The sequence below is a fragment of the Morus notabilis genome, unplaced genomic scaffold, assembly GCF_000414095.1.
Source record: "Morus notabilis unplaced genomic scaffold, ASM41409v2 Scaffold1169, whole genome shotgun sequence".
In the NCBI taxonomy this organism is placed as follows: Eukaryota; Viridiplantae; Streptophyta; class Magnoliopsida; order Rosales; family Moraceae; genus Morus; species Morus notabilis.
The window spans coordinates 189,137-201,249 of record NW_010357151.1 but is presented as its reverse complement, the minus strand read 5'-3'; the positions used below and the strand labels follow the sequence as shown (position 1 = coordinate 201,249).

The 12,113-nt window shown below is 29.3% G+C and overlaps 1 protein-coding gene across 1 annotated transcript; it reads left to right on the top strand.

Moving 5' to 3' along the window:
- Positions 1-10,107: 10,107 nt before the first annotated feature.
- LOC21392294 (transcription factor MYB35) lies at positions 10,108-12,105 on the top strand. Its single transcript, XM_010089446.1, has 3 exons — positions 10,108-10,198; positions 10,320-10,461; positions 11,292-12,105. Exons 1-3 carry the CDS (start codon positions 10,108-10,110, stop codon positions 12,103-12,105), a joined length of 1,047 nt encoding a protein of 348 aa, XP_010087748.1.
- The last annotated feature ends 8 nt before the right edge of the window (positions 12,106-12,113 follow it).

Sequence of the window (12,113 nt, the reverse complement as noted above, 5' to 3'; positions counted from 1 at the left end):
AAAAAAAAAAAAAAAAAAAAAAAAAAAAAAAAAAAAAAAAACTCTAAAATCATGTATTAGTTCATATTGATTAACTTAATAATATACAATTCTACGTCAACTCAACAGCTTTACATTAATTTATTAATTGAATATATAGATGCCGTCAGTGGTTCACTAGTTTTTTATCTTATTATTTTTTTATATTATTAATTTATACATTAATTTAATAAAATTTCACCTCGTAGTCTTTAAAAAAAAAATCACCTCGTAGTTAGTTTTAAAATCAATACTTCAAACAATTATTATTTTATTCCCCTCTTTTTTCTAAAGAGTAAAAATACATTTTAAAACCATGAAAATGCAAAACAAACTATAAGAGGGAGACAATTATATTAAGACTCGTTTACTTCGTTGATTCGAGTTTTTAATTTGAGTTGAGATGTAATTTTATGTGAGAGTTTTTACTGTAATAAAAAAGTTAGATGTGACTGTTTTTAAAATTTTTTACCGTGTAAAATTCAAATTGGTGAAATGAACGGACATTAATAACTTGAATATCAAAGGAAAATAATTGTATATTGGGCTCCACAAATGAAAAACTTCAATAAAGATAAACTAAAGATTGAACAAGTGTATCATAGCCTTTGATGGAAAAATCGAATCAAGTCATATCAAAAATCCCGTAGCACTAATGTCACATAAAAACCATAAAGAAACATATTTTGTGCATGAAAAACACAGCTAAATACTAACAAAATAAAAATAGAAATACAAACTAATTGACCTCCGACCTAGACCACTTATTTGTTTCTTCCGACTAGTTTCTATTTTTTAGGATTAGGATTAGGAAGGATTTTCATGCCTCTCATTTTTATTAAAGTAAGAAGAAGTTGAAAATGAATAATTAAGGGCCGTTTAGTAGTGTTTACAAAATAGTTTTATTTTTAGTAGGAATGTGTAAATGAAAATTTTTTGCACATAGTGTCAAGACTATTTCTAAATTTGTGTTTAGTTATTTTTTTCAATTGATTATTATGATTATTATTATTTTGAATCTGGGAGATTATTTTGGGTCTAAGAAAAAAGTGAAATTGTTGAGTATGATTGTGAAAACATGTATTCTGTTATAACTTAAGAAAATGAAAATGTGAAAATAAGTTTCAATTATTTTTCATTTCCTTATATAAACAGCTCTCAATTTTCTTTTTCATTCATGTTTTTGAAACATTTGCTAACCAAACACTATTTTAATTTTTTTTTTTTTTGTATCTTAAAAGACATACAGAAACATTTCCAAAATAATTAGAAAATCATCAAACAATATCTAATTGTTTAACACGTTATATTTTTTCGACGTCAGTATTACATTGAATATATATCATAATATGCTTCTCACTTCTCTATATTACAGGGTATATATATATATTAACATTTCTACTTTTTTTCTTTTTATTTTAATTTCCTGAATTTCTAAAACTTAGCAATTGATGAAACTCCCAATAATTAGACACACGTGAGTTTTGAAACTTCAAAATGTAGCCAAAGAGGGGAAAGGAAAAGAATAGTTGAAAACTAGGCCAATGGAAAGCAAACAAATATAATATTCAAAGCAAATGGCTTTTATTCATTTTAGCTTTTGTAATAATGACACTTTGATCTCACTAGAAGTCATTGGGTTATTGATTATGATCAAGTAACGGTAATGATAATTAGATAAATCCAATAAAGTTTTTCCTTCACAAAATTGACCTCCAAAGAAACTTAAGCCACAGGCATGCCAGGACGAGGGTTATGAAAAATTTAAAATTATTTTTCTTTGCTCTAGAAAAAAAAAAAATTTATTTTAAGGAATAAAATAATTTGGGAGGACAATTTTTTCCCAATTCCTTTTGATAATTTCTATATGCCCTTTTCATAAAAATTTAGCACAATGTTTGAAAGGAACAATCAAGTGGAAATTTGCAAACGTTGTGAAGATTTTAAATTTGAGAGGGACAGGACGGTTTTGAGACATCAAATTTGTTGCGCACTAATCAATTTGGTTGCTAGATGTCATAGTCACACCCCCAAAACTTGCGTTTTTAAGATTGTATAAAAGGAAAAAGGAAAAAGGAAAAATAAATACAAATAATATGCTTCTATAATTGAGTCTTTTGTTTTAACATATAATTTGATTTATATTTATCTAACAAATATGAATTGCTTGAATTATTATATTATGATATGTAATCTATGTGCAAAGCTTAACATACGAAATATATACACACACACACGTGAATATTTATGGAAACTGTTACTAAAGTATGTTGAGAGAAGGATATGTAATTAAATCCAAAGAAAAAGTTAGAAAAAAGCATTAAGGAGGTTACAAGCTCGATCCTAACTATCAAAGATCTTTAATTAAAAAATAAATAAAACTTAGCGAAGATTTGGAAGAAATATTAAGGGTCCGTTTAGAAGGTATATTCAAACCATGATTCTTGATTCTCATGTTTGAAATTAAATATTTTGTGAAAAAAAAAATACCGTAGCAGAATCAATAATTTGAGTTTGAGTATATAAAATAAACGGGACTTAACTCAATTGATTAACTGGATTTATTTATGTTTATTATGCTTTTTCTTTTATTTCGTTTCTATTATTCGTCATCTCCATTTCTTTATTTTCTAAGAAACTGCCTTGTACTATAGTAAAGAAAAAGTTGTATTTAAATGTTTTATCTTTTTTTTTTTTAAAAAGTTTTTTTAATAGAACATAAAAAGTTTTTTTTTTTTTTTTTAAGGGAACATAAAAAGGTTTCTGTAACTAAATTTTTTTAAAAAATATAAATAAAAATAAACTATCTTGATCTCAGAGAATCACGCTACTATAAATGACAAAATTGGATACGGCCGAAAATAAATCCTTACTAATACACGTGAAGAGTAAGAATTTATTTAAATCGACAATTTTGCTTGTCGTTCAAGCAAATAAAATAAAAGCCTATATTAACGTACAAGGAAAGGAGAGTGAAATTAGAAATTTTAACTGATAAATCATCTTTTATTTTATTTTATATTTTTTTCCTATAAGCAAATAAAAGTTGAATTATTTTCCCGTTGTAACAGGGATATGTATGTACCGACAAGGGCATAGCACGCAGCATGCAGCACGCATTGTGCATTCACATTCAATACGCATTGTGCATTCACATTCAGTTCACACAATAATCACTTTTTTTTTTTCTCTTTAATGAATAAAATAAATAGCCTTTCATGACATCTTTATTAATATTTTTTAGGCCACAAAAACATGTTCTAGTTAACTAATTCATAATTTTGACCCCCAAATCCCCATAAGTTTAGTTAAATGTAATGTTTACACAACTTCAGTCTGTGTAAGATTTTCATCAAGTTAAGAAAAATCATTGCACATTTTCGTATGATTTTTTAGTTTAAAACTATGTTATACTAATAAGGTATTTTGTCATATCTTATCATATCATTTTTTGTTTAAATTAGTATTTTTTTATTCAAACATAATTTTAATGTGATCTTATGATTTATTGGAGTGATTTTTTTGGAACTTTTTACGGTAGAGTCTATCTTTTTTTAATTATTAGTAGGAACTGTTATTTTAACTGTTAGATTGAGTTTTTAACAATTTAATTTATGAGTATCCATGTTAAAAATTTACAACACGCATTGCGCAATATAAAACTTCTCCAATCACAAATCATGTCGCTAAAAAACTTAATTCAACAGTTAAACAACAATTCTTACGAATAGTTAAAAAGGACTGTGCTAACGGTGTAACTTCTCAAAAAATTAGTGTAGTGGTAAAGATATCTTTTTTTCTTCTCCTTTTAAAATGTGCTTAGGGGTCAATACACCACAACCCCACTTTAAGGTCCCTTACCTAAATATTATTTAAAAAATAGAAAATTTATCATTGAGAGTGCATGAATATAAACATTTACTCCTTAATTTTGATAAATATTCTTTTGTTATTATAATTATTTAACTAAAAAAATTATGAATCAATAATAAAAAATTTCAACTCATGCACTTTTAAAAGATATTTTTTAAGATTATCCTTAATATTGTGGCAATGACATATTTTTTAAGATTATCCTTAATATGTTGTGGCAATGGCAGAGCTGTGTAGGGCTTAGTGGGGCCCATACTATTTTTTCAAAATTAAAACTGATTCTTTAAATATTTTTTTTTATTTTTTTTTTAATTTTACCCCACTGAATAGTTTCATCACTACACCTAGTGATTTTGCCCCCACTGAGACTTTTAATAGTTTCATCACTTAAGAGTAAAGTATTTAGGTCTCGTTCATTTTGTAAATTTAAGTTTTTAATTTGAGTTGAGATGTGACATTTTTTTAGAGTTTTTCACTGTAGCAGAAAAAATTAAATGTGACATTTTTTAAGATTTTTTTACTGTAAAAACTTAAAATTAAAAACTCAAATCGGTGAAATGAACGAGTCATTAATTTTGCCCCATGTTGTGGCAGTTGTGTTGAGTATGGTGGTATTAGTAAAAATTGACCCCATCTTTTAAGAAAATGGGACCTGGTTCTTTTAATTTCATTGGTAGCCCAGAAATTTTCTGAGTAGCGAAAGACAAATGAAAATAGATTAGGTCGGAATTACACCAATGGTGTTTTTTTTTTTTTAATTCAGGAAAAAAGAAATTGCGAATTTGCCGAATCCATTTTATTTCAGAGCCGTTGCTGAGGTGTAGATTGATTTTGAGCTACACAGAAATTAATGGATTGTGAGTTGTGACAACGCTCAGCAAATTTGAACTTTTTACGTGGGAGCACAACGGCTTTATTATTTTATAGTGGTTTGTGCCGACTATTCCACGCATCAAGTTAGTGGGGCTTTTGCCATTTGTGCATTTTCGCATATTCTCTGCAGGGAAATTCGTCTGCTTCTTTTCCTTTTTTTTAAATTTTTTTAAAAATTTTTCTTTTGGATGAATCTTAAAAAGGGTCTCAGAATTTGGCACTAAATCTGCAGTTTCAAGAACGTTTAAACCATACGTTTGGTTCATGAATTTGAATCATGTGATTAAAATTATTTTTTATTTACGTGTATTTTTTATGAGAAAAAACACTGTAGCGAATCATGATTCAAATTATGGTTTGAATCCTCCAATCAAACACCCCCCGCCTATTTAGTTCACTAATTTAAATTAAGATGTAATTTATGTGAGAGTCTTTTATTGTAATAAAAAAGTTAAATGTGATTGTTTTTAATAACTTTTTATTATAACAAAACTCCAATTCTAAATTCAAATCGGTAAAATAAACGGAGTCTAATACTTAACTACTTTGGTGCGGCGAAATTAGTTCTTCTATTACGTTTACCTTAAAATCTAAATTCAATTAGAAATAGAAAAGCAGGGAATAGAATATATGTATTCAATTAATCATCAAAATCCTCATTCAAATACCATCTCTATCTATAGACTTGAAAGCTAACAATAAAATAATCTCAACTAAATACTCAAATAACTTAGATAAATCTTACTTAAATTATCCTAATAGATAATTACAACCATAAATTCAATTATCCTAATTATTCCTATTTTATCTCGTTCAACATCAGATAGAGTAAGAGCATAATAACTATTTGATTAATAATTTAATATTGTATGAACATGTACCATTTCTTTATCATATGTAAACCAACTGTTCAAACCATTACTTGGTCCTAACATCTAATCATTTTCTCCAATATAGTAATATTTAACATGCCTAAAAAGATTCCACTATTTTCCATCACTGGAAGTATGATTGCATCAAACCAAATGGAATATACCTATAAATGTTTTTGCTTACTCTGGAAAGCTAGCTAAATTAAATAAAAAAAAAAAAAAAAGAGTTGAGGCTCAAAAGGCTTTATATTATCTGTCACGTGTATCCTTTATGAGAAAAGGAACAAAAATACAGGTATGTAATTGGTAATATGAATGGACTAGATTCTCATTATTTTCGCTTATACAAATACTTGATTATCATTTATTTAAAAAAAAAAAAAAAACTTGATTATCATATTCAAATAATAATAAGCAAAAGTCCTTATCGGTAATATATTGCTAGATTGTGCATGGATAATAATGCTCCAAACTAAAAACATTTATCTCTACAGTTTGGTTGGCATCCAGAATAAGCTTCCGATATTCTTGACATGTCATATGTATATTGTCAGTAACTATGGGCTGGAGTTTAATATTGTATACTGAAAAATGGTATCTTTTCAGCATATAAAATAGCCTATCTTTTATATTGCGTTTGATTGGTGTATTCGTGTCATAATTTAAATCATAGTTTGTGGTTCGTTACAATATTTTCTCTCATAAAAAATACACGTAAATCAAGAATGATTCTGACTCATGATTCTGAATTTATGAACTAAACTTATAGACCAATTATTACATGTTCTTTATCCCTCCACCGAAAAAACCCCAAAACTAAGGATATTCACCAACCAATTCTAACTATTATACTTGAGGTATGAAAATACCATATTCAAAGGGTGCAAGTAAACCGTGTGTTTTATTTGATAATCATATATCATTGAGAAAAGTATAAAATTCGCCAACTTATTAATTGATTTATCTTATTTTATTTTACTTTATCATAATTCTATCTGTATTTCTAGAGCTTGTTTAGTATGATTAGAGAAAATTGAAATGAGAGAGATAAGAGGATTAGTGGTAGGATTATGACTTATGAGATTCATGATTGTTTGATAAAAGAGAAAAATGAAGGGAATGAATTGGACAAGTAACTTAGGCCTCGTTCACTTCGCTGATTCAAGTTTAAAATTCGAGTTGAGATGTGATTTTATGTGAGAGCTTTTTACTGTAGTAAAAAAATTAGATGCGATTGTTTGTGAGAGCTTTTTACTGTAAAAAAACTCAAATTTTAAACTCAAATCAGCGAAGTGAACGGGGCCGAACCATAAAGGTGACGACATGGTGATAAGGATGTTTTCTTTAAGTCTCCTCCGTTAAGTTCACAGTTTGAATCCCCACATCTTTACAAAGAGAGTTTCAATTTTAAAACCAGCAATATTCACTTATGGTGGATATAAATAGCTAATGGTAGACAAGTAAAATTTGAATTGTAAAATGATAGACCGTAGGTTTATGTTCTTCATTATTGCACCGGTATGATCAGTTGATTCTTTTTATAAAAGTTAAATGGAGACATGAGAACATTGATAATCCTTTTTGTGATTAGCAAAACTTCAAATCATTCAAAAAAAATCAATTTTAATATTTCTCAATATAAAAGATTAGAGAGCAAATTCATAGCAAATAAAAAAAAATAAAAAAGTCCTTCTATTATATTTTAATCTTACGAGTGAAGATGTCTTTTTCTAGCAAAATCGATTAGGGATTTGGGGACACATTTTGGGCCCGTTTAGTTCGCTGATTCGAGTTTTTAATTCGAGTTGAAATGTGACTTTATGTGAGAGCTTTTTACTGTAGCAAAAAAGTTAGATGTGACTGTTTTTGAGAGCTTTTTACTGTAGCAAAACTTAAATTCTAAACTCGAATCGGTGAAGTGAACAGGGCCTTTGGGTGTCCGAGAATTCATATTTGTGCCGCGTGTCATAATTGGACACATGAACCAGCTTGTTGAATGGTCAAAGCCGCCATCTTAATTCCCAAACAAAACCGACACTTGATTATCAAAAAAAATTTTCAGGAGAAAATTAATTAACTCACCATTTTAAATGTATTATTTTAAAATTGTTATTTTTTATTTTTAATTAATATTTTTTGATAAAAAAAATATGAATTAAATGTAAAGATTAAAAATATAAAAGTCATATATTTTAAAGAATATTTGTTTCATTTTCTTAATTTTTAAAAGGGTCTAGAAGAAAAAAAAATTGCGTCAATATTCATTCTTCTTTCTTTATAGGAACTTTTTTTGGCTGAATTTTCCTTGAGGATGTTCAAACTCGGTGAATACATCAACTTCAATGACAAATTCAACAGAAAATAAAACAAAATGCTTGGTGCACGTGTAAACAACACATGGTGGGCATTTTGACTAGTTCATCACTTCTTCACTGTGGTAAAGAGCCCGTTAAAGCGTCTCCTTAGTCCTTCCATTGCTTTGAACATGTACGAGTATAAAATGTGCTATAAATAACACGATTTAGACGGCAAAAGTAAACATTTGGTACCTTTATTATGAAAAATGCATCACTCACAAAATGATAAGTCTTATTAAGTTATGTCCCAATTCTTATCTATCCACTTAGTAGACTTATTTAATGCGAATAGCGAGATTTTAATCATCAAGATAAGTAAAAGTTATGAAAAATGCATCACTCACAAAATGATAAGTCTTATTAAGTTATGTCTCAATTCTTATCTATCCACTCAGTAGACTTATTTAATGCGAATAGCGAGATTTTAATCATCAAGATAAGTAAAAACGCTCTATATTGCAGTGGACATGACAGGTTCAGATTAACTATTATGTTCTGAGACTTTTTTTTTCTTTGCTTAAATATGTTCTTAGCTGCTTATAAAAAGCTTGTTGTGTTTGGGAGTTTCATCTAGTTTGTGTCTCGTTCTTATGCGGTTGTATTGTTGGATGTGGAAGTCTCTATTAGAAAAAAAAAACATTTATTAGAAAAAAATAATGTTTTTTTTTATTTAAAAAAGGTTATTTGTTATTTTATAGTTTCAAATTTATGTTAAATTTATACGTTGATAGATTGTAATTTGAATTTACCAAAAGGTATGCCATGTATATGAATATTTTAAACACTACACATCCGTGATTCAAATTCATGTTAAATTTGTGCTTCTTTTTTTTTTTTTTTTTTTTTTTTTTTTAAACACCCCCCTTCTTAAAATTTATTTTATTTTTTTTTTTTTTTTTTTTTTTTTTTTTTTTTTTTTTTTTTACCAAAAAAGTATGCCGTGCATTCATATTTTTCTTTAAAACTAAAAATAAAATGTACAAAATAGTCCATATAAAAAAAATTACTTTCTAACAAAGTGGAACATCTAGGCAACAAATACTAAAAAGCTCCCAGAAACAGTCACATCTAACTTTTTTGCTACAATAAAAAGCTCTCACATAAAATCACATATCAACTCGAATCGGCGAATTAAACGGGCCATAAATATTCACCACTTTGTTCCCTTTTGTGACGTTGTGTTAACTATTCTGGAATTTTAGAGTGTAGTCATATCTATATCTATTTTTTAGAAGTATTGCTAATGCTTCACTTCGTAGTGCTCAAAGTTCAAAGCTATTTCGTGACATTGCTTGGACTTTGACGTTGTGTTAATTTTACATTACAATGTAAATGTGACAGTTTTTGACACATTATATCCGTTGACACATATCATTATATCTTAAATTTGAGTACGTCACACTCTATCTTTATAACATTTTTTTTTTTGTTCTTAAAAAAAAATTACAAACGAGTTAGTAACTTCTTTATTTTGAGTAATTTAAGTCTATGGAGAAAAATAGTACCTTATAATGCGAGAAAGATAAGGTTGTTGCATATTGCAAGAAGGCTGAAATGAATATTGCATGTCGTTTCTTCAATTTTAGTTGAATGGGTTTTGTTTAAAGTAGTGACACTCATCAAACTTGTGATTTCTGGAGACTAATAAATATTAAGTCATTTCATTTGAAAGAATAAGCTAAAACCCTCTAACCAAATCTTATTATTTAAGTTATTTTTACTCTAGATTTAATCTAGTTTAACCAAATAACCCACCCGATTTGAACCTGACTCAAAATGGTGAAGTTAGAGAAAGAAAATGATACTTTTATTACCCACTATTTTTTATTTTTTTTCATCTCAAAACGGTTAGTTTGAGATACCATTTGTCATACAAATTATGTTAATTTGAACCCCCAAAGCCCATGCTTTTCTTGCCTCCAGACTTGTTATTATACCTTTAAAACCAACATATATATCATCATACCCTCTTCTCACAGTCTTAAACTGAATCAAAATTTTAATCTCTCTTATAGTCTAGAATCTTTTTCCTTTTTCCCTTTTGTCTAGTGTTTTCTCTCGTTTCTTTCTTTCTCTTTATTTAATTTTAATGTGAGATTTTGAAACAAATAAATATGGTGAGACCTCCTTGTAGTGACAAGCCAAATGTGAAATGGTCAGCAGAGGAAGATGCAAAGATACTTGAACATGTATCAAAAAGAGCAGGTTGAAATACTGGAGATTTCCATCATATTTAATTGTATTTTCCCAATTTTTTTTTAAAATTTAATCAAACGACAATGAAATTGAAACTTACATAGAATGGTGTATTTGAGTGTTTTTGCAGGTCTTAGAAGATGTGGGAAAAGTTGCAAGCTTAGATGGACTAATAATCACCTGAGGCCTGATCTCATTAAGCATGATCAGATCAGCTTCACACCTAAAGAAGAAGAATTAATTATCAAACTTCATGCAACCATTGGCAGCAGGTAAACACTAGTACTATTTGTAGTTATTATTATTGTTGTTATTTTTAATATTTTGCGGTGAGATTTTTATGGCAAAAAAATTGAAATCACCCCATTTATTTCATTGATTTGAATCATAACTACTCAAATTTTCATTATAGTATTTTCTCTCACAAAAATTCAAATTTAATTTTTTCTGTTATATTTTTCTCGCACATGAATTCATTTTTATAACTCAAATTCTTAATTAGAATGAACGAAACGAACAGACAAACAGTGATTTTCAAATGCTTATCAAATTTACCTCTTTCTTGAACTAGTTTTGCCAATGTTTGTTCTATTGTGAAAGGCTTTTAGGTTTGTTCGACTGTTGCATTCTTCTGCGATGTGCAACAGGAAATTTCATTAGACGTACATAATGTGATTCCCAACTGTTTTAACAGCTTGAAAAACCTTTAAAAAATGTGAAAGGAAATAAATGAAAATTATCCGAAGCCTACACCCCAGCTGAGCATGCTAAATGCCAATGAATGATGTACATAATGTGATTCCCAACTGTTTTAACAGCTTCTTTTTTGTTACCAATGCAAGAACAATGATAGTATTCTCTCTCTCTCTCTCTCTCTCTCTCTCTCTCTCTCTCTCTCTCTCCTACTGTTCAAGTTATACTACAATTTCTGTTGTAACACCACTTTTTCAGAAAATTTATATATGTGCATCCATTCAATATACAACAATGTTCACATTCTTTATGACGAAAAAAATGGTACCTCTTAAATTTTTTTCATAGTCTCAACTGAAAATAAAAAAAACATAAAAAATAAAATTTATGGCTCCGTCATTGGATCCAGGTGGCCTCTGATTGCACAACAACTTCCAGGCCGGACAGACGAGGATGTGAAGAACTACTGGAACACAAAGCTGAGAAAGAAGCTCTCTGGAATGGGAATTGATCCAGTTACTCACAAGCCTTACTCTCAAATCCTGGCTGATTATGGAAACATTGGTGGCGTCCCAAAGTCCGGCATGAGAATTGGTTCCCTCAACAAAGACTTGAAGAATGCAATCCTCATGAAAAGAGAAGCATTTTCAACCCCAAACACAAAACCAAATTTGGTCTCACCCAAAACTGAGCCAAACCAAGACAGCAACTTTCTTAACCACAGAAACCAGTCACTTGACCTTCTTGCTCAGCTCCAAGCCATAAAGTTGGTCACTGAGGCCTCAAACTATCCGCCGCCCGGTTTGATTAGCAAAGAACCCGCATTTTCATTTTCTTTTGCATTCTCACCCTCATCCTCACCAGTTTCCTCCTCTTCTGATTATTCAACTTGCTCCTCTGCTGCCCAAGAGTTGCCCCCTCTTGCCTTCAACTGGAATGACTTTCTTCTTGAAGACGCGTTTCTACCGAGTGATGAAGCTCAAGGAGATGCAAAAGTCGCCGAGTTTTCGCCTCGGAATCTAGTACCAGAAAGCCATATCCACACGACTTCACAGGACGTTGAGGGACCTAAAGATGGTGCTGGGGATCATACGGTGTTAAGCAATGATCATGAAGTGAACGAGACGTCTTCGTGTGAGACTTCTTTTGTGGAGGCATTGCTTGCTAGAGAGAATGAGATGTTGCTGGAGTTTCCTGAACTTCTTGAAGAGGCGTTTTACTAATTAACTTG

Bases quoted from the DNA above. Each gene is read 5' to 3' on its own strand.
- LOC21392294 (XM_010089446.1), top strand. From the start codon at position 10,108: ATGGTGAGACCTCCTTGTAGTGACAAGCCAAATGTGAAATGGTCAGCA. The intron at 10,199-10,319 runs GTTGAAATACTG...GTGTTTTTGCAG, and splicing joins ACATGTATCAAAAAGAGCAG to GTCTTAGAAGATGTGGGAAA. The intron at 10,462-11,291 runs GTAAACACTAGT...CATTGGATCCAG, and splicing joins CATGCAACCATTGGCAGCAG to GTGGCCTCTGATTGCACAAC.